The 21204-nt window shown below is 46.4% G+C and overlaps 1 protein-coding gene across 1 annotated transcript in view; it reads left to right on the forward strand.

Annotated features, from left to right (window-relative positions):
* The window catches only part of LRIG1 (leucine rich repeats and immunoglobulin like domains 1), an 89147-nt gene extending 67949 nt beyond the window's left edge, over positions 1–21198 (forward strand). Inside the window, exons 8-17 of the mRNA XM_027889294.1 lie at positions 1787–1930; positions 5758–5838; positions 10812–10883; positions 12169–12240; positions 14140–14303; positions 16277–16597; positions 17132–17413; positions 17928–18347; positions 19662–19784; positions 20369–21198. Of these exons, the coding sequence (XP_027745095.1) occupies positions 1787–1930; positions 5758–5838; positions 10812–10883; positions 12169–12240; positions 14140–14303; positions 16277–16597; positions 17132–17413; positions 17928–18347; positions 19662–19784; positions 20369–20682 (1993 nt within the window). The 3' untranslated portion in view covers positions 20683–21198. The remainder of the gene's footprint in view (positions 1–1786; positions 1931–5757; positions 5839–10811; positions 10884–12168; positions 12241–14139; positions 14304–16276; positions 16598–17131; positions 17414–17927; positions 18348–19661; positions 19785–20368) is intronic.
* Positions 21199–21204: the final 6 nt, after the last annotated feature.

A 21204-nucleotide genomic window follows, 5' to 3' on the forward strand; every position in this document is an offset into this window, starting at 1 on the left:
TTTAAGTACTGCTCCATCTTGAGGTGACAGCACAATTGCCAGAGAGAACGTGCCTTCACCGGTTGCGGCAGGAGCTCTTTTGTGCAGAATCAAAAGGAACTATTTATTTTCTCAGCCAGGTTTAGGATTGCTTTTGAACACTTTTTTTTTTTTTTTTTTTTTTTAACAGCCAAATTCTTTAATCGCAGGTGAGGACATAATTTTGACCAGATGCCAGTTCTTCATAACTAACACTACAACTTCTTTAGGAATGAAAGTATGTTGTCCCATACCTTCAAACTCATTAATCTTTGCTGAGCTTGCCCTCTGCCCACTCACACAGCTAAAAGATAGACAGCACTTTTGCCAAGTAAATGACACTCTCAAGGCTTTAGAGTATGTGTCTGTTTTGACTTAGGTTTTGGCTTTGCAGTGAGTTTCATGCAAGCCCTAGACACATTTTTAAGCAAACTCATTAACAGGCAGTATTAGAAGAGGAATTTGGAGGTTTGGAACTCAGAGAGATTTTTTTTTTCTTGTTATCTGTGCAGTGAAGGATTTCAGTTCTTGTTCAGAGCTGTGTAACTCCACTCTTTGAAAAGTCGAACAGCTCAAATCTTCACATTCTTTGAAGTGACATGTGGTCCCAGGTCTCTAAAGTATTTCCAAAAATCCAGTGCCTGCTGCTATCGTGAGAGGTGCCTCATTTGCAGTCCAAGCTGGCCTTCCACAGCAGCAACACTGTGGCTTTACTGCTGCATAGAAGGTGGTTGCACAGTGTGAGAGGTGACTGCACTGGCCTGTAGCTTCCCATGGCCTGCCCTTGGTGTCAGATCTCCAGTGCCTCATCTGCACCTTGCTGGGAGAGAAAAGCAGCTTCTTCCTACCAGCTTCCAAACTGCAACAGGAGTAGCACTTAAAAAAATCTCCCAAACCAGAGATAATACAGGCAGACAGGAAGAGGTAGCTGGAAAACTAGGAAAAAAACATTGACCCTCCAACACGAGTATCTTGTAATGGAAAGGATTTCAAGCAGACTGTGTGCTCCTTGACAAAGGGGAGCGGGAGGGAAGGTGGCTGGTTTACAGCAGATCCCTCCTTCCTGTGCATGAAAGGAAGCTTTCAATTGCCTGGTGGTGAAATGCTCTTGGATCTGGGCTGGGGTGGAGGCACCCACACCCAGACGCCTGGGGCTCGCTGTGCACCAGTGCAGAGCAATAAGACACCTCCTGAGCACAGAAGCTTGGACCCTGCCAGGAGTGAGTGTGAACTTCAAAATCCGTGTGTTTGACGTCTCTCTCCACCTCTGAGGGCGCAGGGAAGGAGGGACTGCTTTTTCCTGTAAGCCTCGGAGAGAATCCAAATGGGAGCAGGGATTAAACACAACCATCTGAGTGTTGCCTGTACCTGTGGGGACGGAGAGGATGGTGCTCCCAGACCCTCACCCAGCCATACAGGAGCAGAAGTAGCTCGTCCCTGCTGTAGCTGACTCTGTGTGTGTGTGTGTGCTGGCTTATTGCTCTCAGTCACATCCAGGGGACCCTTTCTCTGTAGCCCACATAGAAGACTTTCCCAGAGCTGGCTGTCAGCTGTCTCTTGCTCCTGTAAGTCATCTAGGCTTCCCCACAGGTGTCTTGTAGGATATTTGCAGACTGCAGTCTTATTTCATAATCAGCTGTTATGTATCCACCCAGTACATCACCTCTTATAAGGTGGCTGTGGGAGGCAGGCGCTGGTTGGCACAGAGGAGTTTGGAAAATACCAGATGGGTTGACAAGAGCTGTTATGTTTTTGTTTTTTCCCTCAGAATACTTTCCTACAACAACCTGACCAGGCTGGATGAGGGAAGCTTGGCAGACCTCGGGGGACTGCACGTGCTGCGGCTGAGCCACAATTCCATCAACCACATTGCAGAAGGTGCTTTCAAGGGACTCAAAAACCTCCGTGTCCTGTAAGTTGCTCCCAGCTTTTGTCAGCTAACAGCCATCTTCCCTCCACAGTTTGTGTCCTGCCAGACAGGTGCTTTGGGTGCCCTTGTCCCCAGTGTCAAAGTCCCCTACTCACCGCTGTGTTGTCTTCTGTGTTTGCCCTGTTATTCTTGTATTTTTTAATTAAGAGTAGTTAGGAGAACTGCAGTCAGACAGCTCAATGTTGTAGGGTGTTTTCAGAGTAGAGAGCTCTGAAGTAAAATTATGGGAACGTAGGACAGGATCCTGAATCTAACCCAGCTGACCAAAAATTTCTGAGGTCTCATTCGTGCAGCTTAATAGCAGAACTTCTCTTGCTATCATGTTGACTTTAATTGAAATTCTTAGAAAATGTTAGTTTCTGTTGGGTCATTCTGCACTCAGAACAGCAGTGAAAATTTGAATATCCTCTTAAGTGTGCTATTAAGCACACTTGTTACTTTTTTTTTAAATTGAGTATTAAATATAAAATTAAAGACTAAGATGGTGTTAACTGAAAAACAAGGCAAAACAAAGAAATTTACAGGTTGGGCTTGGGATTTGATTATACCAGAAGTGTAACAACACATGAAGCTTTACCCAGTGTTTTGATTCAGTCTTCAGTCTTAGGAATAAAAAGCTGCAGGCACCATGAGAGTTAACAGAAGTCTTTCTCTTTAATGCAGAATTTGGTTCATTTGTGTCACGAAATGCTCTGTGCTCTGATTTTCATGGTAAACTCTGAAAAACAAACAAGATTCCATCCTATCAAAGGAAAAGTTTCATGTGCCCTAATATTGAACTGCAGAGTGATCTGTCCAGCAGTGGCTGTGGCCATTTAACACAGGCTGTAATTTAAAGTAACTGGCACAATACAATACCTGGAAATGTGACACTGGAAATGAGCTTGCTAATCCAAATACCAACTTCTAAGACCGTAGGACTAGCAGAGCACATTAGACAGATCCACGTGAACCTCCTCTGGGATCCCAGCTCTAGCATTGTGCCACTGTGCACTGTTAACCCAGGAGCTGTGTTAGATTGAAGTACATCTGGGCTTGTCTTAGGAACATCAGAAGATGGGGAATCCTGCTCTAATTGTCCATTTCTGGAGCTGTGTTTGGCACCTGCAGGGCTGCTGGCTGCTCTCCTCTCTCTGGGAGCTGCAGGCTCAGCACCTTTGCCTGGCACATCACGAAGTTCTCACAGTCCACGTTACAGCACCAGCCACACTCCCAGGCTGGTTGGGTTCACCACACTGATTTAATTCTTCCTTCAAAAGAAAAAAACACACTTTGATACTTTTATTCCACTTCAGAAGCCCATTGTGGCCCGAGTCATTAAAAGGAAATGGGAACAGAGAGATCTCCCCTCTTTACAGTACTTTTTTGCATCTTACTCTTTCCTTTATTGAAAGTTCATAGTGAAGGAAGTGACTGGAAAGCGAGTTTGGGTTTTGTTTGCTTTTTTTAAACCTAAGCCAAAGCCTTTCAGCTACTGGGCATTCAGAAAGGGACCTCTCTGAGGCAGCTGTCAAGACCGGAACTAAAGGTTTCCAAAGAAAAATGGAGGGGAAGGAGAGCTGGTAGTTCTCTTTGCTCTGCAGTGAATGTGGAGCCTCTTTTATGTCCCGGGCAGAGGGGGGAGGCGGAGAGGGAGTGTGTGAGCGAGCTCTAATTTAATAAAGAGAAAGGCCTATTGGGTCCTGCACCTGGTGAAAAAGAGCCGAGCATGCTTTAATTATGGGCTATTGTTGGGGAGCCTTTGGTGGGTGTGAAACTGCTGAAATGTGGAGCTATTCAAATAGAGGTCAGGCCCGGAGACCTCGGAGCACAATGATTAACAAGGCTGCGAGCATTCAAGCTCAGCCAGCCAGAAAGAATAGGAAATTGGCAACAGGGGCTGGGAGAGGAGTTGGAATACAAAGGGAGCTGGGCCAAAATACCCCACTCTTTTTTTTTCCTCCCTCTCTCTATTTTCACTCATTTGTTAAAAAGGTTTTTATTCCTCCTTTCTAACACTAAACCTTTGAGTTGCCTTTGGATGAACAAGCAATACCATTTTCTTCCCCTTTTTCAAGAAAACACAATGTGTGGCAGTCAATTAATAAAAGTGTGTGTCAGAGCTCCTACAGGCTGTTCCCACTTGTCTGTCTCTGCCATGGGAAAGGGTTTGAAGCTCCAAAGGCCAGTAGCCTGTGGTGAAACTGAAGAGGAGAAATGTCTGAGAAGGGATTTTCCCTTAAAAAACAAGCAGAACAACGGACACTGGCTTGGCAACCACAGAGAGAATGCAGAAACTCAGCTCCAGGAGGATGTATTTGCTCCTGTCCCACTCGAATAGTGCTGGAAACGCCATCACATCAAAGCGTCTCTCCCGGACTTGTCTCTTGTGCCACCATGGCATTATGTGCGCCCACACCCCGCGGGGACGTTGAGTTTTTATCCTTCCCTTTGGCACAGAGCGACCCACAGATCACCCTGACATCCACAGTGCTGCTGGCTAAGGCCAGGAGGGTTCCCTAGGAACGGGGGATTCAGGTCTCAGGCTGAAGCCAGCTGAGAGACAGGAATTGTGGCTTTCGGTCATCTCCCTTCACGCCTTTAGTTCTTACACCAAAGCCGAGAAAGGAGCAAAGACTGCAGCCAGCTGAGGTACTGGGAGCAAAAAGCTCCATCTCAGCTGAGGAAAACCATGCCCTTACTAAAACTGCCTTTTTTTAATTTCTAAATTTCTTTTCCCCTCTTGTGAGTTACTGTGTATTTGTGTTGCAGAGCCCAGAATCCGCACTGTAATGCCTACGTGAAGTGTTGCAAAATGCAGAGGGGATTGTTTTTTTCTTTTTTTTTGGTCTTAATATTTTTTTTATCTGGAATTGTTCTGATAATAATCTTCAAAAGGTGCAAAAGGAGTACCTGAGGGTTCGGGGGTTATCTGGATAATGAAGTTTGCTTTGGTGTTGGGTTTTGCCAGGTTTTAAATCAGAGTGATGTAACAAAACCAACAAAGCGTATTTGGTTTTTCTTTCTTTTTACTTAACATTAGAAATGATGAATTTCTGTCTGTGTTGCTGGGTATTCATTGCTAGCTGGAATTAAAGCTAGGAGGGGAGGATTTTTAAACAGACTGTTTAAACAGCTTTTGTGGATCTCTGTGTTTGTTCTCTATGCTTGTTTTTCTTCAGAGCTCTTTGACTCTTGTAATTGATGACCAATTCGAAAGCCAAAAGAAGCTAATTCTGAAAAAGGAATTCTTACTTGTTTTGTTGGTTTTGTTTTTTGGTTTTTTTTAAAATCTGGTTATACAGAGAGTTAGGCTGGTGTAGGGATGCTGGTGCTTTCCCATGTTGAGTTTTCAAGTTCTTTGCCAGAAAAAATGCGGCTTTGTAGTAAATAACACCAAAACATCTTGTTAAGATGCAGCTATAGGCAAATACATGTATGCACTGGAATAGACAAAGTGTATCATTCAAGGACAGCTGTTTTATTTCAGTTTAGTTTTGGCACTTTATTTTCATTTTCCTCCTGTTTGGATGCACAAAACTAGGAAAGGGCTGAAGGTACTTGTTGAAGAGTATCTGTCTGCTCCTGTTGCTGTCTCAGAGGGTTTCAGCTTAGAATAAGCCAGGAGTATTTTTGGAATGAACCATCCCAGAATGGGTTGGTGCAGGAGAAGAGATTAGTAATGCTTTGCTGCAGGATTCTGCATTTTCTGATAACCACCAGGAGAAAATGGGAAGACCTCATGTGGCACTCTCCAACTTTCTTCTATTTGTGACAGTGAAACCGGGACTAAGATGCTGATTCCAGGCTCTCTCTTGTCCTCTCCCCAGGGAACTGGACCACAACGACATCTCAGGCACGATAGAAGATACCAATGGAGCCTTCACAGGCCTGGAAAACCTGAGCAAGCTGTGAGTATCCCTGGGTTTGAATTCTGCAAACCAGTGTTGTTGTGTGCCTGTGTGGGGGTGGGTCTGCTCCCTCTGATGCAGCCTTTGCTTCCTTTGGAACAAGATAATCAACAGAAAATCTGAGATGTGATAGTTTTGCAGGCTCACTGCAAGAGTGCAAATGACATTTCTGAGGAGGTATGTGGCAATTATTTCCTTTTAAAGTGGTGAACAGACGGTGCCACATACTGTAGTTCAGAGACACAGGAGAGAGAAGTTTAAGTTGTTTCATTTGTAAAATTCAGCACAACTGTTCCTCACTTCTAAAAGCAAACAAACAACAAAAAGGACCCCTTGCAATCTTCGGCCAAGGACTGATTGATGCTGCAAATAACAATAAACAGAAGAGAAAAATCACCCCACTTCCTGTTACAACAGAGGATTGAAACAGGATTCGTTTCTGTGGGATACTCTGTCTGAGAGTGATCTTTTGGGCTTGCTTCCATGTGCAGCGACAATAAAAGGCACCACGGGGCACAGGCTCTCGAAGAGATAAAAAGAAACCCAAGGCAAGCATGCGCCTTGCAAATGTTTATGGCTTGCTCGGCCTTCGCAGGGATTTTCACATTGCTCGGTGCAAGTTCCTCCTCCATTTGAAACGGGCCATATAAATCAGCCCTGTCAGAGCAGCCTCTGATGGCTTGTGACAAATCAAGAGTCTCTAATCATTACCTCTTGCCTTTGTTGAAGTTCTCAGCACCCCCCCCCCCATCCCGCTGTCTCTGATGCTGGGATGGCACAGCCAGAGGTGCAGTAAAAGTACCTCGATGGATAGCAGATGGCTGGAATGAATCCTGGCAGGCGGGATATTGTCATGCTCTCATTAGAGGCTCCTCAGGGAGCGGGATGAGCCATGGCAGGATTTGTGGGGATGTAACGCTTAGAGAAGAAGAATTTGAAATCACAGACAGAGGTGGCATTTAATCGTTGCTGACGGGAGTCACTGGGTCCAGGGAGAGGGAAACCAAGTTGTAGCTGCAAGTAAAGTGAGGCAGAAGGCAGAGGAGGATTTAAGGTCAAGGGGAGCCAGGCAGGGAAGTGGAAGTAGTGTGTGGGATAGAGAGGCCAGTAGGAATTACTGTGGACATGGAGTCGGGAAATGTTCCCACAAGTTGCTACAAAAAAAGGCGGTGGGTAGAAGAGTGTGGTGGGTAGAAGAGTCCTTGACTGCTTGAGTGAAGTTTTTGGTTTCTCTGAAGAAACCAGTGAAACCATGTGAGTAGCTAGAAGGGTAATGGGGGCAGAGGCTTTGTCTACTGGAATTTGCAGGCTGCAGGGATTGTGAGTCTGTAGTGCCGCTTTGACAAGGGGGAGAAGGTAGAAGAAAGGAGTGGAGAGAGAGAGGGCTGTCCTGGTGGGACATCCACTGTAGGGCATCCCTCCAACATGGCCACTGGCACAGGAGCAAGAGTAGTGGTCCCATGTGACTGGGATGTGTTAGAATTGCTGGATGCAGCAGATAACAGGAGGGAGGTGAAAAAGTCGGAGGAGACAGCAGTGAAGGAAAGAGTTCAGCAAAAAGATTGACTCAGCAACCAGGAACAGTGAGCCCTGATGAGCTGTGGGGGTCAGGCAGAGGCCAGGAGGTACAGCAGGGAGCGGGAGGAGGAAGGAAGGGAGCAGGGGCAGCCTGTGGGGTTGTGTGTTGGGAACTCTGGGCAGAGGAGCTATCACTCCCCTGTGAAGTAGCCATGGCCTGATGGGATGTTTATCATCGGCACAGGGAGCCCCTTCAAAAGATGGCTGATTTGGGCTGCCAGTAGCAAAGGATGCAGTCAGCAGGGGCTTGTGCAAGACTAAGGAAGTCGGGTTTGCATCTCTCTTTGCGTTGCTGACCTGTGTCTTTCACTGCACATGGAGCTGGGCCAGCTCTGAGTCTGGCTGAACACAGGGAAGGACATGTGCAGGGAAGGTTTGGGGGGGGATTGCAGTACATTTCATAGCTTGGAAGAGCACTTGGATTGGGTTGGTTTTGGGCAGGCAGGAGTGGTTTGATTACCTGACAGAACAAACCTACTGTGGGACAGAGAGTTTGCTGGGATCACTCATTGTCATCCAGAGTGTAAGGCTAGAAAACCCCTCAGAATATGAGATTATTTTATTATGACTTCTTGAGGCATTTTGAGGATACTTGGGACTGGCCACTTTTAAAAGGATCTCAAAACTGTTTTAGCTCATCAGCACATAAATCCCAACCTGGTGATTTCTTAGCCTGAAGTGAGGATCAGGATTTTTTCCTAAATAAAAGATCAGCCTCTACAGCAAACATTTCACTGTGTGATTTAGGGCCTGTGTTTAAACTGTCAGCCGGCTTTAAATGCATTAGCATACAAAAAATAAATGGGCACTTCAGAGGAGACCTTCCAATGAATTAATAATCACCTCAGCTCTGTGGAGATTGCCTTAAAAGCCGTTCCCCTTTGATCTGGCACAGATTAGCCTCTGAAAGGATTTAGCACAGAGAGGGTTGTTCGCTGACATGAAGGTGTTAAACAGAGATGGGGAGGCCAGTCACTTTAGCCTTCTCTGAATTATATATGAAGCTCTCCAGGATGGGAGAGTGCAGGCCTAAATTAAAATGCTGTTTCAAGAACGGGACTTGAGAAGCGCCAAAGCATAAAAAGCGTCGATGGAATCGCTGGGGAACAACGAGGTTCCTAATTACCCAAGCTGCTAAATGCAACCGGTTTTTTGATGGCTCACTCAGTGACTGAGATCTTTCTGCAGGTGCAAAACTGGCAGGAGGAGAAAATACTGCCTTCTAATGAATTGCGTGCCTGGCGCGTAATTACGCTTGAGCAGTGGCCGGGAGAGCCGTGCCCGGCTCTGCCGGTGGAGGAGTGCTCAGGGATGGCAGTGGGGCTGGCTAATTGTGAGCTACATCCTGCTGCCTTCACATTCCAGCCTGCCACCTTCACATTCCAGCCTGCCACGGCCCTTTGAAGGGGGCTGCTAGGTTCAAACCATTTCAGGTTTGGAGAAGTGCACAGTTGAAATCGTGGCCGAGTTTCAGGAGTTCCCTGAGGCCTGGCCCTGTTACGAGTGTTTCGTGTTTCTCATGTACAGCTGTAAATTTGTATGCACCTACACAAGTGCACCGTACATTGTGTATTCCCTTTCCCAGATCTCTGCACAGATAAGTAAACAGATACCATCAGTATCTCCAATTTTCACTGTTCAAAATCTACTATAAACAATCAGTAGAAATCTCCAGTTATCAAACCCAAGCTCTGATTTTTCAACAACTGATGGCCATTTAATTTTCATAGAATCATTAAGACTGGAAAGGTCATCAAGTCCAACCATCAGCCCAGCACCACCACCACCATGTTCACCATGAAATCATGTCCTCAGGTGCCATATCCACATATATGTTGAACACTTTAGGGATGGTGACTGCCACTTCCCTGGGCAGTCTGTTCCAATGCTTTACAACCCCTTCTGTGAATAAATTTTTCCTAATATCTAATCTAAACATTCCCTTGCACAACTTGAGGCCAATTCCTCTTATCCTTATTTACCCTTATCATGTCCTTATTTAAGAATAGGGCTCCAAAAATCAGTGGATGGAAAAATGGATGCAGCCATACGACCAACGTTTGCATATAGTAAATTATTTACTATATTAATCATTCTAATGGATTTTTTCAAAGCCTTCATTAATGCAGCATCCCTTTTATCAGTGATGGTGCACATGATTGCACACATCTTTTGGTGCTGGGGGAATTTCACCCAGGGCAAACAGCCACGTGCACTTGGATGCAAGGGACAGGACCTCTGATAACCTTTGGTTTGGTGCTGTAACAAGGATCTCAGTAAAGCTCACTGTGGATGTTTAGAATGATTCTGTCAATAAAGTAGGTTGCAGATAGGTCACACCCTATATTGAAGAAAAACTCTTGAAGGAAAAGTCAAAATCTGAGGCAGCACTAGATGGGCCAGTTTTTTACCTGAGGTGTGGGTGAGGACTAGCATTGGACACCATGTGAAACAGATGGTGATAAAAGATGCACCTGGAGGATAAACCTTAGAGTGAGCCTGGGGAAGGAAAGCAGTTCCTAATTAATGACAGTGGTTGATGTTTTATTAAAACAGGTGAGGAAACTGTCCATCTGGCACAAACCCTGCCCCTGACCGATCACCACTGGTCAATATTTATAGAGAGCTGTTACTTTGGAGGTGGCAGCTGGGCTGGGATCTCTCCTGCTGGCTGCTGCCCACTGATAGTCCCTCTCGTGCTGCTGCTGATTCAGAGGAATGCTCTCTGGTCACAGATGGAAGCAAGCACGTTCCTCAGCTCTGGACATTACCTTTTCTGCCTTTCATTCCTTGAAATTACCACTTGGCTATGATTTGTTGTATAATATTATTTTGCAGTCGCATTTGTAATGAGCCAAGGAAGGAATCAGCAGTCCCTTCAGTCAGCTGCTGTGTAAACGTGCAGTCAAGGGCCAGCCCTCAGCCCTGTGTGCAAATGGCCATTCAGGCCAAGCAGTGAATAAATTACCACTCTTTTCCTGTCTGGGAAGAAGTTCGAAATGAAAAGTGTTTCAGAGAGAGACCAATATCTTGTTAAACTGTCATTGCACTTAATCCTGTCCTCAGTCAGCCTGCAAAGAATACAGGGGACCTTCTGTTACTCAGCAAGCTGGTTTCCAAGCGCAGGAGCAAACCTGCCTTTTTACGTGATATGGCACATTCCCTTCTGCGCTGTCATCACTATTAAATTCAAATACAGATAAAAGGATTTAATTTCAGGAGCAGGAAAGCGAGTGTGCTCCAGCCCTCTTAATCTCTGCGCAGTTCAGATTTCCCGGGACTTGCACTGAGCGCGTATATCAGATAAAGCCTCACTAATTGTGTTCCTTCTTTTTGTGCCTCCCTCTCCCCATTTTCTTTCTGTTTATCTGGCACTGGATGTTTGGAAACTACAGAACTCTGTTTGGAAACAAGATCAAGTCGGTGGCCAAGAAAGCGTTCTCAGGGTTGGAGGCCCTGGAGCACCTGTGAGTAACCCACCATGCCTCAGAGCTTGGGAAGGGGGGGTCTGCCAAAAGTAGCTGCTTGAGAGATCTGCTAGCAATTTAATAGTGTCTTTGTAAACTGAGAAGCCAGTCCATTTGTGGGGGCCACCTGCTTCCTTCTCATTATAAGTCCGCCTCAACTTTGGCCTTTTTTTGTGCCAGGAACAAAGTTATAGAACATATGGCAAATCTGCATGCTCCTTAATTTTTTGATTTGCTCTTGGATAAGTATCGCCTTGACTTGCTCACTGCTGCTTTGCAGGCTGTTACCAGTGAAAATACGCCGTTTCAGATGTAGCCCTCTCTCCTCCTCCGTTGCCCCAACTTCCTCCTAAATCCAGGCTCTGGCAGTGACACATGTTGCAGATGACTGCTGACAATCCAGGCACTGAACATCCCCACTCAGCACAACCGCCTTAGAACCACTTGCAAGAAGCACATTTTGGCTGCTTCTGTGATTTTTTTTTTTTGCTGTATCCCAAGGCTGATGACTCCAGCAGAGATTCATGAATAACCTCCTTTCTGGATTAAGACAGTTAAAGTATATGTGGCTGTGCTCTACATGTTTTATTGGCTGTTGAGTGTATGAAATGTTTTGGCCATCGAGAGCACACTGAAGGGTTAGAGCTGCCTGACTGGGGCTGCGTTCCCAAATGAAGGTGCCCTTAATGATCTACTGAGATTTTCCTCTTCAAGCAGGGATTGTCTGCCCTGCACATCACTTAGTAAATTCAGCCCTAAATCTGACACTGTGCTTTTTCAGAGAGCAGATGAATCTTTTAATTAGCAATAGTTATGAGGGAAGCTTTTAAGAATCCCTTCTTTTGGAAACATTGTGATGTTTTTTTCAAACTCAGCAGTAGTCACTTTCAATTCAAATAACTCCTCAGATGTTGCTCAGAGCAAGTATTTGCTTTATGTTTGCTGAAGGTCCAGCTTGGGGTATGACATTCCTGACTATCTTTGGTTATTGAGGGGGCTGAGGAATTTCTGTGCTCTGGATGATGGAGGTAGCTGAGACTGAGAAGATGGAGTAGGGAATGGCTTAGTGATTTATTCCTGTAATCTTTGTTGGCTGACTGTTGTTCACCAATACTTAATCGAAATCAAGGTGTTTTGAGGAACATCTCTATGAGCTGCAAATGCATATGGCCTTAAGAAGCAGCTACCAAATCAGCTGCTCCTGGAGTCATTGCTTAAACGTGGAGAGGCTCTGTCCCAGTCACAGCATCCCTTTTGTTCACGTTGCCTGTGGTTGTGCCTGCAGGAACCTCGGGGACAACGCTATCCGCTCCATCCAGGCCGACGCCTTTGCCAAGATGAAGAGCCTGCGGCAGCTGTAAGTGATTGCCCTGCACACCCCGCTCAGGGGGCAGGGACCCTCTTTGCCCTGCACGTGAGCAGTAGCATGGGTTTTATCTGCATTTCCACTCATTTGTTTCCCCCTCCTCTCTAATCCTCTCCTCTGAGGGGTATTTTTGCACATGAGTAGCTGTCATGGGAACGTCGTGCATTTAACAGTGAGTGAAATTAGATCATTGGGACAGGTTCTTCCAGCAGGTTTGCATCTGTGCAATTATTCATGTCTGCTCAGGAAGTCCAGCCCTGGTCCTGTTAGCCAGCTATCCTCCTCACGCTGCCATGGATTTAATTCCCAGTGGCTCATCTGCTCCCTTGCCGTGCCTGTGTTTAGGGTTCACACACAGGACTGATATTTCAGTGATAAGCACCATTTGAACTGCATCCACTTGTCATCCAGCCTTCTGGTGTAAAAATACGGATGTGTTATCAGAGCTGCTGCTTGTGCTCCAGCCCGGGCTCTGCACTGTTATCAGATACTGTTTCCAGTCTTGCCTGGTTTCCTTTTCTCCTCTTCTCCATAAATATTTAATCCACTGTCAGTGCATTGCTACACTCTGGAGCAGTGCAGTGTCTGTGGAACACAAAATCACTTATTTGGTATTTGGTCAGGTACAGGTTCTTCTTCCTGACATTGGAAATGAGAATCAGATGGTCACTGTTAGCAGTGACATTTAATACCGGGGACTGGGAATGAGTAAGATAAACGTTGCATGTCTGTTGTGTGTTTAACCACCTTATCTTTTGCCGTGCCTCTTGGAACAAAATTGAGGTGAAAGATTGATCTTATTAGGGAAGAATTAGTGAGATCCCAGATACTGTGAAGGACTGTTAATACCATGGAGAAGTTCAGATAGAGGACATGTACATGCAGAATGCATTATGCTGAAGGGTCTCTGTGACCTGTCCCAAATAGCCAGTAGGGTTTATCCCATCATGCCACAATTTGGCCCAGAATATTAAAAAAACACAATTCATCCTCAGGCTTCCATTTTCCTTGCTCCTTTTTTCACAGCTCTTTTCCTAACAGAAGGTGCTAAGTTAATGTTAGGATCATAGAATCATGCAGTGGTTTGGAAGGGACCTTAAAGATCTTCCATCTAGTTCCAAGCCCCTGCTACGGGTTTTCTCAGCATCTCAGAACGCTGAGAAATGTTTTTGTGTTTTACTTTCCAAACTAGTGACTTTTTCTATTGGATTTACACGAATAACTTTTGATTATTTCTGTTCCGTCACTTCTTTTAATCAGTAAACACAATTCCAGCTACACCTCTTATCCCTAGTGATGCCAGTGTGCGAATATGCACCTTGTGGAAGGCAGATCTCTCCACTTACTGCCCTGGGGTTGGCCACAGAGGGAACTCAAGGTCTTACAGTGGGAGTTGAGCATCCTCTCACTGTTCAGCATTAAAGTCCTGAATTTGGTCCCACCAAAGATGCTCAAAGCACAGAGGCAGAGGAGGAACGTGTGTAATGAGGGATGTGAGAGGGCAGGACAGGCTGTGCTGTTGCCTTGTGCCTCTGTTGCATCTCTCCATTGTAGATGATCTGTTTCAGCTTGTATCCCTTAAGCCAGGGATGAGATTATTTATCTGTTCCTGGGGATCACTCTGGAAGCTGGTTAATAAGTACAAGGTGCTAGAGAGTGTCACTGGAGTACAGGAGTGGGTTGCTCTATGTGGAGATGAAATGCTGTTTAAATGTGTCATGTATTTAACATCTTTAGTGCCTCGAGGACATCCCTGCAGGCCTTTTTTCCCCTTCCACCCATGCTGGGGGGGCGGGAGGAATGTGTCTAACATGAAAGGGCTGTGAGCCTTCCAGCCTTCTCTCCGTGTAGGACTCACAGCAGGCTCGTGTTGGTTTTGTTTCCCTGCAGCCACATTAACAGCGACAGCTTCCTCTGCGACTGCCAGCTGAAGTGGCTGCCCCAGTGGTTAGTGGAGAAGGAGCTGCAGTCCTTTGTGGTGGCCACCTGTGCCCATCCTGAGTCACTGAAAAGCAAGAGCATTTTTGCCATCCTGCCAGAAAGTTTTGTGTGTGGTAAGTCTCGCCAGCGTGTTTTGAGGTTGTGTGAAGGGTAGGAGTCACTTGGGAAACATTTTCTTTTGACTACCAGCATGTTATTACGAGAGGGTTTCTGTTTTGTTTTGTTATTCAGTGGGATCAAAGGAAGCCCAAGCCTGCATTTTAAAAATTTGTCATTGGCTACAATTTATTTCCCACCAAAACCACACAGCGCATTGCTTGAACCAAGTGTATTCCTTGCAGGGCTCTCTGAGTATTAAATCAAAAGGGACTAATGCCTGTTCCACTTCCAGATGGGGCTGCACAGAGACTTCCTCAGTCCTCTCAGTTTGGTACTATCAAGACCGCAGCTGTAATTTTTTCCCTTCTGCAGTGTTCTGACCTGCCTCTGTGGCTTTGTGTTCTTCACGTATCTTTTCTCCCTCTTGGAAATAACAAAGAATTAAAAAGCAGAAGAGAATCTCTTCATCACAGCTGATTTTTTGGACCAGTAAGGCCCACCCAAATACTGCAGTTGACTCTGCACCTGACCTCTGGTTGCAAAGCAGCTTTACTTAATATCCAGCACACACAAACATCTACTACCTCTCTCATAAAGAAATTTAAATGACTGGTGGAGGCCAAATCAATGCTGCTCATGCACCCAGCTTTTGGGGAAAATAAAGGCCTGGTTTGGGAGCCAAACTCTGTGCTTTGGAGTCAACCAGTGTGGATCCTGGGTGGAGCTGCAGATGGGTGTTTGAAGCAAAAATGAGCTTTTGCAGAAACTGTTTAACTAAGCTGAATGCATGGCTTGCATTGAACACTGAGCAGAAGCTTCATTCCACCTGTGGTCCCATGTCCCTCCTGATCTCCCAGTGGCAGGACTCTGCCTAGGTGACCTCTGTCTGAGCAGGCTTGCTGTGCTCATCTGGAAGAAGAGATCCTGAAGGCTCCATCCCCACAGCAACATCACAAAGCAAAGACAGCTTTGCTTCCCGCTGCCTGCCAAGTCCTCCAGGCACTAGTATACTCCTGGTTCCAGAGGCCTGGCTGTTTAATTAAACCTTAGTCAGATATTAAATTACACCATTTGTAGAAATCTAATAAATGAATCTGCTTGGACCCTTGCTAAAACCAACAGTCTTCAGGGCACAGAGAGAGTGTGTGAAGCTTTCCACCCCGTCCATGTGACAGAGGCAAATAAAGCTGCTGCTGCTTTGACAGCACAGGTTGTGTAGAGTCATAGAATCCTTCAGGTTGGAAAAGACCTGGAAATCTTTGTGTCAACCTGCTAGTGCCAAGCCCACCTCTAAACCATGTCCCTGAGTGCCACATCTCTGTGTCTTTTAAATACCTCTAGAGATGGTGACATTCCACTTCCCTGGGCAGCCTGTTCTGGTGCTTGACAAATTTTTCCTATTAGCTAATATAAACCTACCCTGGCACAACTTGAGGCAATTTCCTCTTGTCTTGTTGCTTTTTACCTGGGAGGAGAGACAAATTCCTACCTCACTGCAACCTCTTGTGGGCATTTTTCCCTAGAGGTGGCTTTGCAGCCCTCTAAGTGCCCTCCTGCTCTCCTGTCCTGCTTCACGCTGATGCAAACCTGGAGGTGAAGTTGTAAGTTCATGAAGAAGAATGCTCTTCATGCATGGGCTGTACAAGGAAGGATATTTTCTATAGACCATGCTATCTTTCTAAGGTTCTGCTACATTGGTGAAGGAGCTGGGCATCTTGTAGGTGTCTGACAGCCCACTGGTGACAGAAAGAACCAGAGGAACAGGAGTCCCACCTAAACTAGCCCATCAGTGGAGTTGTGCATGGCCCACCTGCACTACATACAGGGCCAGCCTTGATGCTGCAGTGCATGTACCACAGTGGGTGTAAAAGCAGATGTGCAGTAATAACTTCACCGTATCCACTGTTCAGTTTCTCATTGCCTCTCTTGGCTTGCTGCAGTCTTCCCTCCTAGTCCAGCACTAACTGCTCCTGCTGTTTTCCCTCAGATGATTTCCCCAAGCCGCAGATCATCATCCAGCCCGAGACCACAGTGGCAGTCCTTGGGAAGGACATCAGGTTCACCTGCCTGGCCGCCAGCAGCAGCAGCTCCCCCATGATGTTTGCCTGGAAGAAGGACAACGAGATGCTGCACAACGCCGAGATCGAGAACTTTGCCCACGTGCGGGCGAAGGACGGGGAGGTGATGGAGTGCACCACCATCCTGCACCTTCGGCACGTCACCTTCGCGCACGAGGGGCGCTACCAGTGCATCATCACCAACCACTTCGGCTCCACCTACTCCAACAAGGCCCGGCTCACTGTTAATGGTGAGTGGGAAGCTGCTTTCTCATTCCTTTTCTCAGCCTGAGCTGGTACATGGTACAATTCCTTGGGACTTTCCTGGCGGGTAGTTATTCCCAAGGGTCCATTCCTGATGGTGAGGAGCTCTTAACCTCTTCACAGCAGCTGCCTGTAGCTCAGTGGATTGTGAGAAGCGCCCTGTGAGGAGCAAACGCCAGGTTTGGGATGGCTACCACCCAGCCAAGCACTTCAGCACATTCTTAATAACTTTAGCTGCTACTCTTTGGCTATTCAGGTAGAGTCTTTGCCCAGTAAAATGGGCCAATGAAAATACAAAAGGATACAAAGAAGAGGGATGTTGTGATTGGAAGTTCTCTGTAGGAAAGATAGTAGCTTTATTTCCCAGGGTAATCACAGAAGAAAATTGGTTTTGATCCAAGCTCCAGTGATCTGAACGGGGCTGGTCATGGACTCTGCAGACAGAAAACAGAACTGCGCGGAAGATGGTGTTGTCCCCCGTGGGGATTGCTCATCCCTTTCCTTGTTTTCCTTTACGCCAGTGTTGCCCTCGTTTATCAAAACTCCCCATGATATCACGAGCCGGACGGGGACGACAGCGCGGCTGGAGTGCGCGGCCGAGGGGCACCCCACGCCGCAGATCGCCTGGCAGAAGGACGGCGGCACTGACTTCCCCGCGGCCCGGGAGCGCCGCATGCACGTCATGCCCGACGACGACGTCTTCTTCATCACGGACGTGAAGATCGAGGACATGGGTGTCTACAGCTGCACGGCGCAGAACTCGGCGGGCTCCGTGCTCGCCAACGCCACCCTGACCGTCCTGGGTAAGTCAGGGCTCCTGGAGCACAAGCGACCTGGAAGTGGGAGCTGGGAGGGATGGCTGGTCAAGTGCTCTGCCAGTTGCAGATACAGAAAAGAGACAGAGTCCGTGTTCTGTCTTGTTTCATTCTTTTACACTCTAGTTAACTAATGAAGTTAATTAAGAGAAGGAGCAGTAAGTCGCATTTCCTCTTGTGCCGAGGGAGCCCCTCCAACCAGCCTGTTTGCTGTTTGGGAAATCCTTCAAAAGGAAGTCACCCTCCATCTCTCTTGTCCTAGGAAATAATTCATGTCAGCTGTTGGCCCTTGTCCTCAAGGGTTCCTTTTTGGGAAGACTAAAATGCTAACTGGTTATGGGAAGTGAGGCCTCGGTTGTGGTTGTTGGATCTGTCGTGGTTTGCAGCTGCCGTGCTCCTGGGCATGTGCCTGTGTCTGCAGGAACATCAGGAATGTTCAGTGCTGTTGAATCTGTTGTTACACCATCCCCAAGAGCTAATTTCTGTGTTGGTTCTCTTGCAGAGACACCATCCTTGGTTCATCCCTTGGAAGATCATGTGGTGTCCGTGGGTGAGACCGTGGCTCTCCAGTGCAAAGCCACGGGGAGCCCCCCGCCCCGCATCACCTGGCTGAAAGGTGACCAGCCCCTGGTCGTGACAGAAAGGCACCACTTCACCTCTGGCAACCAGTTGCTGATTATTAGGAATGTTGTCTTGGAGGATGCTGGGAAGTACACCTGTGAGATGTCCAACACCCTGGGGACGGAGCGCGCGCACAGCCACGTGAGCATCCTGCAGTCCCTGGGCTGCAGGAAGGACCGGACCACGGTGGGGATCATCACCATCGCCGTGGTGTGCAGCATCGTGCTCACCTCCCTGGTCTGGGTCTGCATCATCTACCAAACCAGGAAGAAGAGTGAAGAATACAGCGTCACCAACACAGGTAGCTTCAGTCTCCTGCGGAGGCTTCCTCTGACCTTTCGTGCTGTCAAATGTCCCGCTGAGGGTGAATCACCCGTCAGGGAGCCACACAGCCACACTGGAGCAGCAGTTGTCTCATGTCTCTGGTTCTCTTGGCTCACAGAGCTGGAGCCAGCTTTCACTTGCTGCTGAAGCAGGTTCAGAGCTGCATTTCTCCCCTTGGCTTCCTCTTCAGGAAGGTCTTTTCCACTTGGCAGTAGTTCCAGCCATTGCTTTGCTACTTTGATTTTCCGTGACCATAAATGATAACTCTTGAGACAGTCTGGATTATGTCCGTGATGCTAAGAACCTGTCTTACTTCTTGGGAATTTGTATTTTCAAAGACTTTGAATTCAAAACTTGAAAAATTAGACTTTGAAGCTGAAATCCCTTTTTCCATGTTGGCTGTAAAGAGCTGTTGCAGCCCTGCTGATGTGGGGTATCTGTTACTTTTTAAAGGAAGAAGTAGTGTTTACTGCTTCCTCCTGATAGGCAGAAGGGATAATTTGGTGCTGAAATAAGAGTTGCAGTGGCAATAAAGTCTCCTGCCCTCAGTGTTATGCAGCCTCTGAACAGAACAGAAGTATGGAAGAAGCAGCCTAAGACTTTCCCACCCTGCTGGGATTTGCAGCCTTCCTGTATTATGCTTAGCTTTAGAATAGAGAGTGACAGGATTTTAAAGACATGGGCTAGGTAGGCTGCTTAGGTACCCTAACAGCAGTGTGATGTATCAGTGGGATTCTTTTTTAACTACTTTTTTCAGTCCTGAAAATGTAGGGCTTTATGCCTGGTGTAATTGAGTTTCACTTGGATTTGTGTGACACGGGAAACTGAAATTGCCTCATGGAAAGTGGAGAGAACCAAGGACAGCCAAGGGGCTTAAGACTTATTTGCCTGCTTAAGGGAATCTATGACCCTGTTCTCCAGACTCCTTTTACTCCTGACTTCAGGAGACAGAGGACTTGAGTCAAAGGAGGGACTCTGATTTTCAGGGGAAAGAGAAGGATTTACTTGGTCTGAAGAAACAGTTCCACTCCACCTACCTTGTACTGACCATGCCAAATGGTCAGATACTCAAATTGCCTTTATCAGCACTATCTCTCACAGCTTATAAGCTTTTACAAGCCAGGAATGGAGCTTCTGAAGGGAGAAGAGTAGTTAGGCAGCTCAGTTTCCATGGCATCTACAGAAAACACCGGTTCTAGATTTGGTCCCAAATTTCTCTTGAAAACGTGATTTTATCTGCCTTTGAAAAATCTTACTGGGAACTGACATTTCTCTGCCTCCACTGCTCCAGATGAGACTATTGTGCCTCCTGACGTGCCAAGCTACCTGTCCTCCCAGGGGACTCTGTCGGACCGGCAGGACGTGGCCATCAGGGTGGACACCCAGCAGCCCAACGGGCACATCGACAGCAACGGTGAGAAAAGGCTTTCATTATTCCTTTTGCAGTGCTGTACCTGGACTTGAAATGGGGAGGTAGAAATTGCAGCCCAAAATATTAGTGAGTTATCTGAGAGATCTTCATAATGCAGTTCTCTGGCTCCTGCACTTATGCAGAGCAGGGATGTCTTTGATTTCACGGAGCTCTCCTCTCCCAGGAATAAGTGTTCCTGCAAGCAGGCTGCCTCAGGAACTGCTCAGTCAGGCCCTAAGGACTATTTTTTTGCTAATTTTGGATTAGTTTTTTGGCGTCAGATTTACCCATGGTTAAGCTCTAGTAGAAAATACATTAACGTTGCCTGTCCCTGCCTTCAGGCTCAGAAATTAAATGTTGGGGTTTTACAGTATTTAAACACAGCACGTTAGGGAGGAGGAGTTAGGCGTTCTGAACTGAGATTCCCCTGAGATTGTACAGCATTTATTCTTTTAAACATTATCTGAAAATTATCTATTATCTCCACTGCTGTTTTTTCTCCCTTTTACAGTAGAAATAAGACTAACAAGTCATTTAACTGGGATTAGATGGCTGTATTCTTTAACCAGCTGGTTGGTTTGTTACAGGTATGTGTCAGACTGATGCTGGAAGGTGTCCAGATGTTGAAGCTCCTGCTGTAGGTTGCAGACAGCCCAAGCTGTGTATCAGCTATAATAAAGACACTTGGAAAACTGAAGACATGGCTGATGGAATGCTTGTTCCAGATAAGACAGGTACAAAACCCATTAATCTGGGAAGGCATTTCATGTTTGTACAGATCAGAAAGCCCTCCAAGTCAGACGGAATTAACGTGAGAAATTTTTACCTTCAGAGAAAAAAAAAGCCCAGAATGATTCTCAGGTGCAAACATAGTAAATTTACTTTCTCCTGCTTGCTTTGATCCTCTCTCGAGCTTGGATAGTTGGAATTTGAGGAACCATCAGAAAGAGACAGACTAAGGCTCACAATCACCATTCCTTGCAGCTGGCTGATGGGAATTTTGATTTGAAATATTCCTGAAATGTGAGAGCGCTTTCAAACTGAAGGTGTTAAATTTTTTCATGCTCTTTAAAAGAGGCTGTCAGCTTCAAAGCTCAGCCTCGTTTTAATTTATTTATTTTCAAAATTTAAAGGTTGTTTTGGGCACTACACCTGTGTCTGCTCTTTGCCAGTTTCTTGGGTGTTACACTCATAGTTTTCTATTTTTAGGATGTGTTTTCTGTTCCCGTGCTGTATTGTTACAGCCACACAAAAAGAGCCAGTGAAACAAATTTTCTCTCCAGGAGAAACTATAAAGTTTAATAATGGAAAGTTGTTGAGTGCACTGGGGAAATTAACTTTCAACATTTAGCAACTCCTTCCTGCTTGCAACTGCTTTGATTTTGGCTCATCTTTTGTTCCCGCTAACAGTAATAGCATACCT

This window comes from Empidonax traillii, unplaced genomic scaffold (assembly GCF_003031625.1).
Source record: "Empidonax traillii isolate 1590-97213 ecotype Southwest subspecies unplaced genomic scaffold, ASM303162v1 scaffold258:size685985, whole genome shotgun sequence".
In the NCBI taxonomy this organism is placed as follows: domain Eukaryota; kingdom Metazoa; phylum Chordata; class Aves; order Passeriformes; family Tyrannidae; genus Empidonax; species Empidonax traillii.